General features: G+C 37.2%; 2 protein-coding genes across 2 annotated transcripts in view; both read right to left on the minus strand.

The window, feature by feature from the left end:
- Positions 1–7343, minus strand: part of LOC125230135 (pre-mRNA-processing-splicing factor 8) — a 32153-nt gene extending 24810 nt beyond the window's left edge. Inside the window, 9 exon segments of the mRNA XM_048135170.1 lie at positions 853–869; positions 872–1078; positions 1484–1701; positions 2437–2599; positions 2681–2931; positions 4429–5317; positions 5783–5982; positions 6097–6190; positions 7325–7343. Of these exon segments, the coding sequence (XP_047991127.1) occupies positions 853–869; positions 872–1078; positions 1484–1701; positions 2437–2599; positions 2681–2931; positions 4429–5317; positions 5783–5969 (1932 nt within the window). The 5' untranslated portion in view covers positions 5970–5982; positions 6097–6190; positions 7325–7343.
- An 820-nt stretch (positions 7344–8163) lies between these two features.
- Positions 8164–16751, minus strand: LOC125230112 (mutS protein homolog 4-like). The gene is made up of 20 exons (XM_048135135.1): positions 16665–16751; positions 16431–16587; positions 15160–15317; positions 14522–14587; positions 14175–14323; positions 13727–13917; positions 13164–13285; positions 12658–12884; positions 12225–12419; positions 11731–11869; positions 11328–11518; positions 11152–11255; positions 10955–11057; positions 10737–10853; positions 10536–10637; positions 10091–10204; positions 9849–9919; positions 9633–9770; positions 9257–9473; positions 8164–9138 (listed from the first exon to the last, which is right to left on the minus strand). The coding sequence occupies exons 2-20, from the start codon at positions 16469–16471 to the stop codon at positions 8242–8244; spliced, it is 3342 nt and encodes a 1113-aa protein (XP_047991092.1). The 5' UTR covers positions 16472–16587; positions 16665–16751; the 3' UTR covers positions 8164–8241.
- Between the last annotated feature and the right edge of the window lie 1381 nt (positions 16752–18132).

An 18132-nucleotide genomic window follows, 5' to 3' on the forward strand; every position in this document is an offset into this window, starting at 1 on the left:
GTACGTAATTTGGTGACGGTGCTTAAATTTTCCGAGCCAACCTTCAGATGCTTTAAAGTCAATTATGCCAAGTTGGTTGGCAAACTTTTCAGCCTTAGCTTTTACAATTGGCCCCGAGATGGGTACATTATTCTGGCGCTGATTGTTAAACCACGACAACATTGCCTGATCTAAGTCTTCGAATTTTGGCTTTCTTAATTTTTTAGAAGAGTTTCCTTCCAGCGCCGCCTGTAGAATTGTTTTTTGGTTTTTCCAAAGGGTAGCAACAGTGGATTGACTTAGGTCAAAACGCCTTCCAACGTCACTTTTCTTTTCTCCCTTTTTAATCGCACGTATCACACAAACTTTTTCGTCAACACTAATCGCTTTCCGTTTACTGGCCATGTTAACAGTTTAAAAGTGGGTTTACGACTGATAATACGATAGGTACCCAGTATGCTTGGTCGAAGACCATCACTTCCGAGAAAACAATGCGCCATACGCTGTGCTGCACGTGTTCAAGGCAATTAAGGATAACAAAAGCTAGACCGACCTCGGATGTTTCGGAGCTTCAAAGTCTTTTGTTACTCGATAACATAACATAAACAATAATACCGATAATAAATATTTACTGTCTAAAAAATATGAACACATTTCTTCGTAATAGAGAATGGCGTATCGCTATAAAGTGTTTCAATATGTGGGTTTTAACGCAAACCAACCAAGTTGGGCTCACTTCAACGTTATAGGGAGTTTATCGTTATAAAGGATAACGTTATAAAGAGTTTAGACTGTATATCTTGATAAATATCCATTGATATATATCCTCGAACCCTGATCAATAGATAATTCTACTAGTATTTGAGCACATACCGTATTGAACCTGTATAGATGAGATGTTTCAGATCCTTGCACATCCTGATCTGCCGCATGAGCTTGTACTTGTATCTGTACATGCCCGTCAGCTGGCCCACATGAGCAAAGATGTATTGCAGCCCGTCGGCCAGTTGGAACGAGTCCACATTGTTCAGCCGGTACTGAACGTGGGAGTCGACAATGAGCTTCGTGAGACGTAGGATTTCACGGCACAAGTGGAAGGCTGTGGGGAGAGGGCTAAATAAGAAAGAGCATGACTAGCCCGTGGCCTTTACCAGGCATTTGTTTTAAAACCAAAGTATCTTAAAGCGTGTGTCATAATTTTGAAATTGTGTAAGGTGTACTCGGGTAATTCCGAACGTCGAAAACCGTCGGAAAATTCCGAAATTCAAATGATAATCACCCGTGATTCCATAGTAATAAGGGTCCCTTTTCGGAATTTGCCGACGGATTTCGACGTTCGGAATTACCCGAGTACACCTTAATTGAAAATGCAAAACTAGGTGCTCTAATGTATTTATTATATTTATTTGGCTGTAAATAAACTTAGGAAACTTTTTGTACATAAATCACCCAATTAACAACATACTGGTCCATACGTAGCACATGAGACATTTGAATAACTTACCATTTCCGAAACGCGATTTCTTTCTCTCTTTGGTGGTGAGTGTCTTCACAGGCTTCAGATTGAAGTTGTAGTCCAAATGCAAGTAGTTGAGGTTCTTGCGATGGATGAGCAGGTTCAGCATGTTGTAGCCTTGGCGACAGACCTGCAGGCCGGCTTCTACCCAGTCCAGGGTTGTTGTTTGGAAGAACTTTGTTGATTTGAAGGAACGGAACAGGTACCTAAACAAAAATATTTTCTTTTTATCTGGTATAGGCGCATTTCACACAAGTTGTAAATACAAACAGGTTGATAAAACTACACTCGAGGAGGAGACATGCATTATTGTCCCGGATTTGTAAGAACCTCTTTTTGACACATGACATCGTCCACAAAACGTAAACTCGCGCCACCTAATGAAATTTTAAATAAAATCCTGTAACAATATTTAAAAAAAATCAAGTATTTCATTAACAATATTTCGCTTACTTTAAACATAATCTAACACATGTTATATTTTTGCGGATCTTCGTTGGTGAGTATTTTACGATATTAATTTATCACACAGCATTTACTTATCATGTCATTTATCGTTCATTTTTATTTTTAAACTAGTGCTGTAGCAGAGTCTATAACTTCGATTCAAATGACATTTCCGTCAGTTGATAGAAATCGATTATTTTATTATAATATACGATACTTTAACTGCTCTAAGGTTAACTGGAAGAAATCCCTTAATGGGATAAGTTCGCCTTTGTACAAATGATGTGTGTGTTCTTTTTTTCTTTACTGTGTGTGTTCTTATCTTTGTACAATAAAGTGTATTACTACTACTACTACTACTTTAAAAAGTTAAAAATTACAATAAAATTAAATAAGATGAAAACAGGTTTATTACTAATACAAAAGAGGTTCTAAAAAATCCGGGACAATAATGATTCAAATAATCTGTTTTTAGTATAACAAAGTGTTCTTACCTCTTTTTCTGTGGTTTTGGAGGCCTGTGCTTCAATGAATTCAGCACATAGTACTTGAGCAATTTCTGGTAAGATACCCTGACCTTCACAGGCTGGCCTGGAGGGCAGTGTTCCTTGTACCATGTCTTTACGATTGGTACGTCGATGGCGCGACGTGTGCGTCCTAGACAAAAAGTAAATTAAAATAATACATAAGGCAAGACATTTTGCAATGGTTTGGAGTACCTAAACTTGTTGAACTTACCTGATCTCATGTTAAATGGCCTTGGTGCCCATAACAGAGCAATTCCATTTGCAGTATTATCAGTGTACAGAGCTGTCTCCTGCAAGAATGGAGTGACTTCCTCGGGCAACAAAAACTCCTCTTCATCTGGAACGGGGTCCAGAGACTTCACCGAGTGCCGGTGGGATATTGGATTGATCAGAGGGTCAAAGTAGAAGGCTGGCAAGTCAGGATCCTCAGTTTTGATGTATATCACATTTGGTGTGTGGTACCTAAAAATTTTGAGGATGTCAATGTCTGAAAGTGGAATGTGAAGTGCATCAATTTGACTTCTTTAACACAAATATTCAAGAAAAATGAAAGCTGAGACATAAGGTATAAAAATTGTTCAATATGGTGTAAGGGACCGGCCACATCAGAGCGTCGCGTCACAGTATAAAACCAGTAATAACTCTTCTTACAAACTTCACGCCGCGCGGTGTGTCCCCCTCCCTCCCCTCGCATGCGGCGAAAACATGCGAAACTGGTGATTATTGGGCTGGACAGTCGGGGCCGCGTTTGCGCGCTGTGTTGACGTGTTGAGTTCGGGAGAAAATGACGTCAGCACCGAAGACATATTTTCGTTACTGTAGTGTTTATGGGTGTATGGAAAGTTCTCAAAATGCGGAAATGTCATTCTTTAGAATTCCTAGACACCCAGAAAAGTAAGTGGTTGTTATATATTTGCAGTGTTAGGTACATTATTGCTTACGTAAATGGCGTAAAAGTGAGATTTAAAGCTAGAATGACACATTAAAATCAATAAGGATTTATCTGTAACGACATTTAGGTAGATGCTGCGATCTATCTAGCTCGAAAGTTTGGTACCTACTTAAATATTGTGCAAACATCTATTCAAACATTTTATGTAAATATGATTTCGTCAGTATTTAAGAAACAAATACGTACTTGAATCTTTATTAGATAAAAAGGTAGAAAGAGCGTTGGTACTAGCATAGCGCCATACACAGTTACTAATACGAGTAGGACAGTAGGTACCTACGTTTCTAGTTCAAACGAATCTTTTTTTTATTGTGATGGATTGGGTGTATTCTAGAGAAAACATATAAAATGAACACTTAAATTAACGCTTTTGCAATTATTGTTACACAATCTACTATTGCGCGTATGAGAGTAATATATTTATAATGATTTTTTGTGTCTTCAATACTGACTAATGTGGTGTCATGACGTGGTATTGTTATACTAAAACCTACTTACAGTTAATAGAACCTATTAGATTTACAACAACTTACATTGTACGAAGTCGATTATAGTAACGTTGTACATGTACAACCCTGCGTGACCTTGCGCAGTAGTAACGACCGCGCCGCCGCTGCCGGAGATTAACTACTGATATATCCTTATACTGTGGTCGCGTGTCTCGGGGCGCGCAACGGACGTCCGCGCCACGCCACCTGAGTGTAATTCAAAAAACGTCTCCTCAGTACATTTTGTATAGGAAGGACGTAAGACGCGCCCCAGGTGGCGTGGCGGTGGCGTGGCGGCGGCGTGGCAAAATGTACTGAGGAGATGTTTTTTGAATTACACTCAGGTGGCGTGGCGCGGACGTCCGTTGCGCGCCCCGAGACACGCGACGTTTAAGTGGGAACGCTGGCTAAGACTTTTATTGGTGTGAGTTCCTATTCTACCTGTACCCATAGTTTGATTTAAAGTGTTGCACCATTTATGAATCTCAACTTTCATTAGTCAACAATACTGTTACTTACCATGACAGCTCGACAAAATGTGGCAGATTGTTGTACAGGTAAGGGAATGCAATCCTGTACTCTGTCCTAATTGGTTGCCTAATAATGATTTTGTTGATATCATTAAACTCATTCCAATCTTCATCTCCTGCTGAATTGTCTTTTACTAAAGGCTCAAATTTAGGCCCTCCAGGAATAGCCATGTTCAAGGCTTTTGCTGTGAAGAAGCTCTTTGAATCAAACAGGTAGAAGTAATTGTCATCTACCAAGTCTGTCAACAACTGGTTTGCCAATCTGTAAAGTGTGGCCATCTGGGGTAGAGTCAGGTTCCAGCGTCTATATGTAGATCCATTTACATGCCTGGTTCCTAGAAGTGGCTTGTGGTCATAAAACCAGGACGCCACAGCTCCGTCTTCATCAGGATCAAGTTCAATTTGAATAGGCTCTAATGGTTCCACATCCAATATGTTGTCAGCATAATCTAGAGGAGGTTCCTCATCATCAAAAGGTGGAAACCTCATTCGTTTGAAGTGCCTACGATCACGCTTTTCTCTACGCATCATGATCCACATTGTGCCCCATTGAGCAATGTATACAGGTTCAATAACCCATGGGATTTCATTAACAAATGTGATTGCACCTGTGATGTGGTACAAGACCTTAACATCTCTGATTTGTTCCCAAGGCATTGGCATATTTTCTAGCAGCTTCATAACTGCATGAGGCATGTATTTCAGGGCTCCAAGATACACTCGCTTGTCATGACGGTATTTGCGACTAGTCATGTCACCATGGTCCCTGATGATTTTTCTGATGTGCTCAGGTGGCATATCTTCTTTCTGAGCATCCACAAAGCCAAATTTGCGTTTTTCGGCAAAACGCTTTGACTGTAGTTGAAGCCATTTTTGTGCTGCAATATTATAGCATAAAAATAAAATAATATAGAATAATTATTAAGAGTTAGCATGCAATGGCAGTTGTATCCAAATCAATTGATTATAAACAAATGTTTGCAACTACAGCATTTTCCACAGTGTCTAGTATGGAAAATTATATCCATTGCCTGTAAATAATGTCACCCCAAAGGAAATAGTCTTGGCAAATCGCTTTATGGCAAAACCTTGTAAAGGGGCCAATTCATACAAAAAGCTGAACTGACACTACCCTACATCAACATGAAGTGTATTCAGTATTCAGTGTAGTGACCTGATTAAAGATACTCTCTTCAAAAATAACCTAATAATAAAACTTAGGTATACAGCAGAAAAAAGGGACGAGGGAAATGTCAAAACGGCAAATGGCGAATTGTATTACGAGGGCTGACCCCAAATTGCCAAGAGTCAGAAGAGTGATCGATTGATACTAATGTACTTGCCTTTTTCTTTTATTTTCTCTTCTGGAATATGGTGCGGCTTCGGGGGCTGCGATGGTGGCACCGGTGGCGCAGCAGCAGCGGCCGCAGCGTGCGCCTGTAGGGCGGCTTGCTGCGCAGCGGCCAGCTGCTGCTGGGCCATCATGGTGGCCCATGGGTTGGGCCCCAGCAGATAAGGCGGCAGCGACATGGCTGACCGCCTTCTAAAACAAAAACACAATCCACTCACATGGTGCACAAAATGCTACCGCATCTCAATAAACAAGCATGTCAAAAACCTTTAAACCACTTGAATAACAATACAAGAAATAACTTACACTTTATTTCACTATACAACGATCAAATCACAGTCTTCGTGAAGCATATTTCACGAACAAAAACCGAAATATAACAACGCCGCAAACGGGTAATTTATGGAGTTTAGAAATATAAGGAGCGAAAGCTTTAAGTATCAGAAGTGCACATATAAAAGGAAAGATAGGTGGCGCTGCAATAGCAGGGAGATAAGGGTTTGACAATCTCTTAGCCTTATCGGTAGTGACCCCGCCCACGGAGCAAGAGGTCCCGGGTTCAAATCCTGATGAGATCTTTTTTTATTTTTTTCTACTAATATTTTTCTTCAATTTTTTTTATTTTTTTATTGTCCAAAAATATTTTGTTTTATTACTACTTTTCGAAATTTCATTCGCAAGACTTACAACATTACCTAAGAATCCTAACATGGGGCAAACAATGTTAAAGGGCTTAAATTAACATTTGTCTGAATAAAACAATAAATAAACTCAAATAAAAATACACAAAAAGAAAATTAATGTACAAAAAAAAACAAAAAGTAAAAAGATCGCTGTCAGAATCATAGAGGAATAAGTAAGGGAAGAGTTGTAACTCCATACATCAGTAAATGCGAGTTATTTGTAGTGACATCTATCGTCATTCACTCGTCAATCACGCGCCAACTAGCGTAAATTATCAGTACTGCTACTCGACACTAGGTGCCGACAGTGTTGCGTCTGCCAAAAATGTAATATTAAAACAGTTTATACCTTGTATTATAAGGTGAAGTAATTGAAAGCAAAGTACTGATTAATACTATTGTAATATTAGCTAAAAATTGTTGAGCAATAGACTTTTTGTACGTCGTGACATCTATTGACAAGTAGCAGTACTGATAATTTACGCTAGTTGGCGCGTGATTGACGAGTGAATGACGATAGATGTCACTACAAATAACTCGCATTTACTGATGTATGGAGTTACAACTCTTCCCTTACTTATTCCTCTATGGTCAGAATCGAACCCGAGAACATCTGCGTACGAAGCCAGCGCACTACCACGGGACTACGTCTTGACTTGCTGAGTCTGACGAAATCAGCCTAGAGAAAAGAACGTCCTAATGTCATGTCACATCGCTGATCATTGAGCGAGACATGCGCTCCAAGCGGAGAGATTTGTAACTGCAATTACAAGGCCTCAGCCGGTCATTTTTGCGATTGTTGTACTTCGACAGATGTTCCTCCTTTATACTTCTATACTCCCTGGGGTAATTACTCGGCGGTTGCGGCCATTTGCAAAACGACAAACGTGTTTTTTTTATGGTGTTGCCAGGTCAAATCGAGTTCGATCGATACCGTACCAAAATGCTACCACTCTCGACAAATGGTGCGCTCACACGGCGCGTATAAATATAAAATTAAATACAAAACTGATATTACATTCATGGATCTTAGACAAATAATATATATGAAAAACTTAGAGGCCTTTCGATGGGACCATTTTGCTATTAGCTCAATGCATGCAATGTAAAAACGTACTAAAGTACTGCGAAGGTACATAACATAATATACTCCCCCATACTCCCCTTTACTCGTTAATCTTGTTCATATTAATTATATATATGATTGCGTGATACTAGAAAACGAATATCCCGCTTACGGTAGCCTAAAGTAGTGTAATGATATGTCCACTAACTGTGAACATTATCATCTCAGAAATAAAAGGCGCAAGAAATAAACAATAAGTCCCTTCCGGGCTCCCTGTGGGACACCAGAAGAATGATCACAATCACATACTCCTAAAAGTCCAAAAGAAGCTGCCCGCTACTGCATACACTGAAGTTCACAAAAGCATACGGACCGCCTGACGGTAAACCATTTCCGTGCACTATGAGCACATGCAACTGAGGTGTTATGATATGAACCCGAATTCTGGAAATCTTACTCACCGGCGCAAGCACAAAACTATGAGTAGGATCTAAGGTTATTTCAATGCAGATTTCTGCAAGTTAAAAGGGATGTAACTACTTACTGCAATCTAAAGAGGGTAAAAATATTGGCACGATCAAATAATAAAATATTAAAGGGTCGTTAACTAAAATCTTCCTTAAAGGTAGGTAAGTAATAAGTAAACAAATAAAAGGAAAGATTACATAAGGCGATCCTTTATTTACATGCTTTGTCTTAGTATTAGTTATCTCTAAATTCTGCTGGTGGAGTAAGCACCAAGTCATCTAAACTAACGATTCCAGTGTCTAATTCCATATTAATTTCATTTACAGTCTCAGTCATTAATTCATCGTTTGTCGACCTTTCACTGGGTTCACTGATTGAGTCGTCTTGAAAAGTATTGGAACATTCTATTACCTGAGTTGCTGCATCGGCAAGAACTGAATCATTATATATAGAAGCATCAGATCTTTCCGTATTATATAATTCGTTCGTTTTATCATCATCACATTCAATCATATCAGTCATGAAATTGGAATCATCATAGTTGACAATTACGTTTTCTTGCCTCGAGTTATATAAATGGTCATTCACTACATTTTGAGTAGGCAAAATTTCGTCTTCAAAATCCTCAATTGATATGTCAGGTATTGGATTAATGTTGTCATGGTTGATCATGGTATTTAAGAGTCCAGTTGAAGATGTTACACCAGCGTCATTTCCAAGATTTTTATCTTGCACCTTAATATTGTCATTTTCTATTGTACCTTCTTTATCATGATCAACACTATTTGCAGCATTCCTATTACGGGGTCTGTTAGAAATAAAATGATTTGGTATTGGCATTACTGCATTGCTGGATGAATATGAATTCTTACTTAGGGCAGCTTCGTTTGATGAAGCTAATCTCGTAGGTACTGACGATCTGTTAACACTAGAATCAGTGTTATTGTCTTTACTAAGTCTTTGTGCCCTTAGGCTTTCTATTAAATGGGGGTTTTCTTCTTTGAATTTATTCTTTACGTCATTTATTACAATGTCGTTATTTGGGTGACGTCTAGATTGTTTTCTTAATTCTGCATTAAATTCGTATAGCAGTCTGTCATCAGTCTTAGCTTCAGGATTTGTATCTTGAGGCTAAAATTCATTGAAGAAAGTATTACATTTTTCATATACCTATTTACCACTGCGATATCGACTTTTATCCTTAACCTACATGCTGTAGTGAACCTTTATACACGTTGATACAACATACCTTTCTGTTTGCATTGATAAGTTCTGCAAGCTCCCATGCCAATTTCACTGTACCTTCAGGTAAGTTGGTTTTTGCTGCTAGAGACAAACCATAGTTCTCTATATTAGTTATTCCAGGATTTATTTTATGTTCGTAAACCAAACGTTTCTCGGCCATCTGCGAGCCAGTTGATTGCGTTGGTGAACTTGTCACTTCTTCTTTTACTTCCGTGTGAAGGCTAAAACCCATATTACACAGTTTTTGTCGATTTCATTTAAAAGTGCAAAGTCTCGATTGTAATTTTAAGTATGTGTAAACATCGTAAAAGTTTATGTCGATGTCTATTTCATAAAGATTTATACCTCATAACGATTTCATTTTTTTTTTCTTAACTTACTTGACTACATTAAAGTATAAGTCCTGTAGCCTCGTCAGATACATAAAATGTGTTGTAAAAAAAGTAAAGGCATCGCTTGCAAGCAACTCTTCGCATATAGCCCAAGCTATACTCGTTCCTTCATCTGTTGATGTTCCTCTGTAAATTGCACCAATAGTGTTGTCTTTCTCAATACATTTTCTATTCAGAATCATTACATTTACAAAAGTATCTTACCTACAAAGTTCATCTATTATCACCAAACTTGATGGCGTCAAACCTTTCAAAATATGTTGTGTTTCCTTCATCTGTAATCCGATAAGCGATAATATTAGTAATACAACATTGTCGTTTGTTTACAATTTGTTACTTAACCTGCTTACCATATTAAAGCATCAGGTAAGTGGATAAACGAAGTCGGAATACACATTAAAAAAGGTAACATTAGAAGAATATTACACCTAGTAATAATATTTTACCTCAACGACATAAGTAGAAGCATTCATTTCTACACTATCATTGAATCCAATTCGCGAGAAGAGACGGTCGCAAATTCTGAGGACTGCGTTAGTTGCTGGCAAGAAGCAACCCAGCTGAAACAATAATATATAAAAGTCAAATAATATATGGAAAACCCAAAATCATTGGGAAACTTCACCATAATATATTCTTTCAGAAACTCTTTGGTTGGGGACAGAGGGATTGGATGGATAAAATATATTGGATGGATAAAATATATTCTTTCAGAAACTCTTTGGTTGGGGGCAGAGGGAATTGGATGGATAGAGTTCTTAACGTCGTGAGTCTGTCAATATTATTGTAAATTTCGTGGACAATAATTCGGACTACAGTACCTACTTATGTTTTTTATTTTTACTTAAGAACAGCTTAAGTAGTCAATACGTATAAAATAAAAGAACGAACCTGCGCCATGATTTGCAACACAGCAATCTGTTTTATGTAAATGCTTTTGCCGCCCATATTCGGACCGGTGATGATAGTGAAATTTTGTTCGGGACTGGCGTACTGAAATGTTTAAAACCTTAAAATATCGTCAATATTATGAAAGGTACAACATCTATTGACATAACAACTAGTCATGAGACAAAGCCAAGATTTTCTTACAATATCGTTAGGAACTGGCATGCTTTGAGTATTGTAGTCCAGAAGTGCATGTATGCTATTCCGTATGTCCAAGTAATCACTGAAATCGGGTCGAATGTATGATCCGACTGTGCTTACCTGGAAAAAATGGTGCAAGCAAATAAGTAGTAAAGAATAGAACTGACTAGTGTCCAAAACAACAAAAATAAAAGCTATAACAGTTAAATTAGATGTCATACTTGAGCCATAGCTAGTAGAATATCCAACTCTGCAACATTTTCGCACAGAGTATAAAGACTAGCCATGAATGGTCGTAGGTCTTTTAGCAGGCTCCCAATTACACTAGAACAATAAAAACGCCATATTTACTATAAGATATTGGATGAAGAGTTCCTTATTATGATATAATAGGTATGCGGTATAACAAAAAAGTTACATGTTGCTCATTTTCTGTATTTCATTTAGAGACTCTTTAGCTTGCTGATCCAGAACCACCAATTCTTCTGTAGTCATAGATATCCTACTACCATTGTTTTGGACCTGAAACATTCTGAGTTTTAAACCCATACTTATTTTTACTATTTAAAATTTCTCTTTAGATTTAACAAATACCTGAATAAAGATTGGAGGTAACTCCTCTACGTTGAAAGTCCTTCTATTTTTAGGAGCGATTGTTAGCACTATGTGAAATCCCTTCATCATATTCTGATTTAGCCTTAATGGCAAGTCGTATGATTCTCCTAACTGCTCTACTATCTTCTGTATATCGTCTATAAGTTCCGAGTATGTTCTTCGTGCTACATCTAGAGTAACATACATCAATCTAAATCAACGAGTAAAATCTCCGTGTTCGTTAAGTTCATATTTAATAATAATATTACGACTAACAAAAAAGTTGATTAACGTCATATAGGTATCTTTTTTATCTGTCAAAGCAGATAAGAATGTACCTACTTGAAATAGAGAACTTTACTCGAAGCCGAAGGAATTAAAATTACCTTACTGGAGATTTTACCTAAGAGTCCATTGATGTCTGGCTTCACAGCAAAACAGCGTTGCAGACTACCCATAGCACCCTTTTCTAAGTGCGCATCATCTTGGATTACGGTTTTGATTCTTTCGGCTATTTCATTGTAGTGGGGGTTTTCAAAATCCTGGTGATAAAATTAAATATGGGCAAAACTTAGGTCAGGACAAGTTCTCGCGAGTCCCCTGATATGTGATTCCCCTCAGATTATATGGGTATAGGTATATCCCCTAACTTAGTGAATACGACTTAACTTTGTCTTTAAACCAATCAGATTTAGTACGCAGATACCTACTTTGAATTCTGATAAAGACTTGAAGGGCACAGGTAATAGGTTGCTTCCCCTCCTGGCGGCGCGGTATCGGTGTAGTAAAGTACGCTCGGTATTTTTCTCCCAATTCGTCAATCGGAAATCATTACCCTACGCAGACGTAAACCCTTAGAATTAATATAGGTACCTACTATAATATTATTCTAGTTACCAATTTAATTTTCTTAAGCCTTCCACTATCCGCTAGCTGGAGAGCTTCTACCAACTTTGGAACTAATTCCATCGTGGTCTTTAAAAGTAAAGTTTGGTTCAACTGTGCCTCCCCCATTTTATCCATGTTTTGATTTTGTTGCTCAACGCATAGTAACAATATCCTATCAATGTCGGATAATTTCTTGAGCACGTCCTAAAACATCGTATGTTCAGTGAGTCATTGAGATAAGATAGAAATTATTTGTGTAAGTACCAAAAGTTGTTTACGAATAAGGTGAATGTTTTCTTCGAAGTTGTTGTTAGAGGTTTGGAAATTCCACTTGAATAAAGTATCATTCCCCTTACCTTAGTGGTGGAAAATATTTATTTATGTAATCTTTATTGAACAAGGAAGCAAAACAGAAAAGTAGGCGGTTACATCTTTTGTTTACCTGTAATCCGACCATCAACCCAGCTTCATTCTCCATCAAATCCTGCACAGCATCGAGTCTATTCTCAATAGCCTCCTTATTGCACGAGGGCTGTAATATGGTCGCCCTTAAAGCCCTGATTCCACCGACGGTGTATGTCGGCCCTAACACACCTAAGAGGCAGCAAGTCGCACCAGCAGAGGGAACTAACGGCTGGACTAGCTCTAGTTGGGTTGCTGTTCCTACATCTAAGGAAGAAATAAAATTAAGGATTCTGCTGAAAGACACGTACAAAAGGCAAGCATAAATTACAAGAGATTGATTGATTATCTTTAAAGATAAGCTATCAAAAGAAAAAGCAATTAATGTGTATGAAAAGCAGATATTATAACTCGACGTAGGTACCCAAGCAAAAAACTAAATGATTATGTCGAAAACTACTGCAGCTATCAGATAAATGGTATCTAAGGTATCTCTATTGATAAAAGTAGCATTAGAGAAAGGAATAAAGTCTGAGCCAGACTAACCAATGATCATGGTATTTTCAGAGGAATGATAGACTATCTTCAGTGATTCCCTCGCAAAAACTATGCACTGAATATATTCCACATACTTGAGCACTGCAGCCGCCGCTGTTAAAGCGTAGAACCTATTTTAAATAACAAAGTATTCATTAAGACCAAATACAGAATAACTATAGGTACTGAATAATAAATGTTACTTATAAAGAAGTTTCAGCTAAAGGTAGGTAATAGTAGGTAGGTATAATCACCGCGTTAGCTCATAATTCAATGGTGTGGCATCAAGATAGGCTCAGACCAAGCAGACAAAGTTTTTGGCACCACGACTGCGCAAGAGTTATTTATAAAATGTCAAATGAAACAACATCGCTGATGACCTACTAACATCGCTGTCAAGTTATTTGGTTTGGCTACTTGCATGAGTCGCCATTGAAAGGTCATAATCATAAGCCGCCTACATCTTGAAAACCCTTGAATAGATATGTAACACCAGGCATCTGCCTAGTGTGGAGGTCAGTTTAATTGTATACATGACTGTATTTTCTAGGAAATTTTTATTAGGTACTCACTTATGCATAACTTGAAGATACACTGCGCTGTATTGCGGCGCACACAACGACTGTATATGCTGTCGTCCAGCGGCATCATTAAAATGTCTCCTCTGTACCGTGGTCAGGTTCAAAGCTGGGTACTGGTCCCGTATCAGCTGGAACAGTTGGTTGGGCTGCACGCCCTCGCAGAATGTGTTGGGGACTATTATCTGTAGATGTAGGGTATCTTTATAACATTGAGGTAGTATCAAGGGCAATTTGGAAGACCGGTACTGAGTTTACTGTCGGGGATCAGATTTGGAAACTTTATTCAGACTTTATTATTATACTAATTCTGGCGTAAACCGTTTTCGTGGAACCAAATAAAGCTGGAGTCAAATTTGGAATGTACTATTACAGAACGTTTAGTTCCACTTTATAAATCATGAGAATTCTTCAAGTACATGATGGTTTGATTACCACTTACTTCCACTGGATTAAAGTAGTTTATCTTGGTCATGGTGTGGGTGTACAAGAGAGAGTCGCTGAATTGACACAGCACCAAGTTGGGGTGTCTCAAGTCCACCGCAGCCATCCCTATCTCACCTCGTGCCATGCCCCTCCCTTCTGATATAGCTGGAATTGTTAAGCATTTTAGAGCCTGACACAGTATTTTTTCGAGTAACGATTTCGTGAAACTTCTTTAATTAGGTATCCCAAAAGGTGATGGTTCTTAAATCTTTAATGGCCTTAGGAAATGTGCCCTTATTAATTTTTTTTTGACTACGAAACTAATACTAAAAGAGTCCAATTTAAAAAAGCTAATAGGCGTACCTAAAATGACGCTTGCTTCGACGGCAGTACTGGATGATCGAGCTGATCTTGTACCGCTGTATCCGCCTATAAAATAAGCATCATCATCAACAAGCATATTAAATAAGGCGTTTCTGCCGGATGAAAGTGAGAACCAACGACTGTTCGTCAAGTTTTCTGGGTCCCCCAACATGAAGTTGCTACGAGGAGTTTTTACTTTAGCTTCATTGACTTATTAGCGACTGTAAACTTATTGTCATACCTAGCGGGTATATTTCGCGCGGGGTTATCACCTAGTAACGCTTTCTGTGATAGGTACATGGTACATCTACAACATCTGATTTAGTTTACGTTAGATATCTCAGATCTTACGCTAACCTATTCGATACGACTCTCAAAGAAATATCTCAAATTGGTTTGATCAAAGGATTCTTCAAGTTCATCGATATTCGGACTTCTAGATTTATCACTAATTTTTTAGACATTTTTTCTCATAATATGCGGTAGGTATAAAAGAAACCACGATTCATTGAGGAACGCTTTACCTCTGTTGCTACTGATGATGTATCTCTGCAGATTTTGCATTTTTAGCATTAGGAAAAGGTAATAAGGAATATATTTACTTAAAGCAAATCATAATACTTAGAATTATAGTTTACCTCTGCTGCTACTGCTGATGTATCTCAAAGCCTGTGGTCTGTTTCTGGGTGTGCAGAAATCAGAGTCTGCAGCCGCTGAGTCGCTGGCGAGTATTCTGACTCTAGCTTTGTCACTTGACGATGAGCCTGGTTTTGTGGAACTTGAAGTAGGTAGTAATCTATGCAATAAAAAGAAGCGGAAGAGAAAACTAAGTAGTAAGTCCTACATCATACATTGACAATTTGACACTAATCTCTTGGATGCAACTTGGATGTATTTACCAAAGAGTATAATAATATAGTATTAGAAAGTATAATAATATAGTATTTACACAGATAAGTACATATCGATATCGTAATACGAGAGTCTGTATAGGTATGTAATATAACCTTTTCACGCGTAGCCGCTGAACAGTTTTAGATGGATTTGAAATTTGAGGAAGAAAAGGCAAATGATTTTCTTATCCATCGTCACTTGATCGTCACCGTCCCACACTGACTAAGTGCTAAGTGGTGCTGATGTTGCATGTTGGTAGGTACAATGTATCATCCACCAGAATTTCTCCTTATAATCATTCCAAACCTTTTTGGTAGGACAAAATAACTTCAAAAATACCTAATAATGTGTCAATATCTGTCTTTAAAGCAAAAGCCCACAAAACTACCAATAAAACAATATTTAATTAGATTAATGATGAAATTGAACCTAACGCAACAGAATTGTTTGTTTTCTCTGACCTCGACTGCAGCACTAGGCAGACGAATGATCGGGATGATGTAAGTACGCGTGTTCGCTGATAGCGCTCCGATTGTAGGTTTATTGACATTTTATTCCATTCTAATTATGGAAACTTAAGCGAAATAACTAAATAAAGAAATGTTATAAAGGATTTCCCGTTTAGAGGACCAAATAAAAACTAAGGATAGAAATGTATGAGGTATAGTGAGAGGACGTTCAAATTCAAAATAGTCGAATTAAAGTCGAATTAAATTTGACAAGTACCTCTCCTTTAAAACTATTAAGAAAATTCAAAATCGATACATCTGCCTCTAATATTGCTAAATATTATTCATGTTTGAAAATCGAGCTTTAAGATTTCCAGCAGTTTCCAGTCAAATCTGGTATGGGTAGAGTCAGGCCAAGCTAATTTGGCAGCGATTTTGATTTATCATCTCCTACAAAACTATGACTTTCATTTAACACTTGCATATGCAAAAGATAGTAACAAAATTACTTAAAGTGGTTTATAATAATTATAATTAATTATAAAAGTAGTATGAAAGTGTCTTACTTGCGTTTTAAACTTCTTGGAGGTTCCAATGGAGGTCCCATGGAAAGTTTCTTGGATTTCGATGTGCTGTCCCCATTATTGCCATTGAACTGGTAACGAGGAGCAGTATTCTGAATTGAGGCTTTAGTAGGTAATAAAGCTGAGCTTCCCCGAATTCCTGAAACGAGAACGTACCTGTAGCCAAATTACGGACTGTATAATTACTTACAGAATAAATTAAAATAAAATTCAGACCTCGAGAAAACTCTTTTCGCACAAGCTCATTTTTTTGTCTTGATGTCTTTTTATTAGAAATTAGATTATTTGTTTCCCGTTGAACCACGTTCATTTTACAGCGTACCTTTTTAATTTCAAAACTTTTTCTTTTGGCGCTCTTTAAGTCCAAATTAAGTGTTTGACTCCTTCTTGTTTTTGTAATTTACAAAACACTTCTTTTGCTATGTGTAACATTCTTCAGTCAAGTAATTAGAGTTTTGTAAAGAAAAATTTAACAAGAAAAAGACTTTTCTAAAATGAATCTCCAATTAGGAGCGAATATTATAATTAATATGAATATTATAATTAACATCTTTTGTAATTTGGACCTTGATTTTCTAAGCTGGTGTACGTTCATAGAACTATCCGTTTTAAGTTTTTCAAACGCTGCAGTTTGCACAATATTTAAAATCATTTTGGAGTCATCTAATTTTACAAAAAAATATTATGGTAAGCTTTTATATCAGATAAACAATAATTTAAAAAATCTATTTTATAGTTTGTAAATAAACCTACTTTGCATAAAAAAGGTTCATTAAGATTATATAACAAACGCGCCTGGAAACGTCAAATAAACGTCACGTCACTGTCATGTCATTTCACCTGAGAGCGGAGCGGCTGTACCTAAATGCACGTATGTATTTTGAAAACAATTTCCAAAGTGAATTTATTAAAGAAAAGTGTTTGCCAGATTTCTACTACGGGTTCACATAGATTTGTGAAACTATAAGGAACAGGTGCGTACTTTATCATAAGTTATATACCTTTTATTGCATTTTTATAGGGTTTCATAACATAACCTTGAAGTGTATGCAATTATTTTAGTTTTATAATCGTAACACTATCGGCTACACCTCTTAAATTGCTTATATAGCATCTTATTTTAGTACAGAAACGATGACATAAATTAATTAACGTAAATGTGTTGGTATTCCCGAAGTTCTTAAATCACTATGATTCAGCGAAAATATAACATGCGCGAAGAGAGTAATTGTATCACAAGGTCAGCCTAGAAATATCCAGCGCATTATTATCCTGTCAATTATCAACGTGACCGAGTATTTATCTGTTTATTGAAAAGTATAGTGTTATTTTACAGAGGATATAGATAAAGATAAGATAAATAAGTATGTTTTGTAAAGGTACATTAGTGACTGTTGCATACTTTTCCATAATCCCTAAATAGTAACAACAGGCTCACTTCGTCACACATATTTTTATAATATTGCTATTTGGTGATAAAGAGTCATATATTTTGCAAGTCACATGAATTGAAAGTATTCTTAATCAAAGTTCTTAAATCTTGTTCAAACTAGTTCGTGATAATTGCATGGGTGATGAAAAATACTTTACCCACATGCCACATGGGACTGATATACAGAAAACTGGTTAAAACTGTTCAGTTTTGACTTATGATCCGTACCGTTTTTCATGTTTACCGCTGCTC

This window comes from Leguminivora glycinivorella, chromosome 10, assembly GCF_023078275.1.
Source record: "Leguminivora glycinivorella isolate SPB_JAAS2020 chromosome 10, LegGlyc_1.1, whole genome shotgun sequence".
Classification (NCBI taxonomy): domain Eukaryota; kingdom Metazoa; phylum Arthropoda; class Insecta; order Lepidoptera; family Tortricidae; genus Leguminivora; species Leguminivora glycinivorella.

Coding starts and splice junctions, on each gene's coding strand:
- LOC125230112 (XM_048135135.1), bottom strand. CDS start 16,471: ATGGGACCTCCATTGGAACCTCCAAGAAGTTTAAAACGCAA. Junction 12,420..12,657: donor GGTTGATGGTCGGATTACAG/GTAAACAAAAGA, acceptor ACGATGTTTTAG/GACGTGCTCAAGAAATTATC. Junction 11,256..11,327: donor TACCTCCAATCTTTATTCAG/GTATTTGTTAAA, acceptor AGAATGTTTCAG/GTCCAAAACAATGGTAGTAG.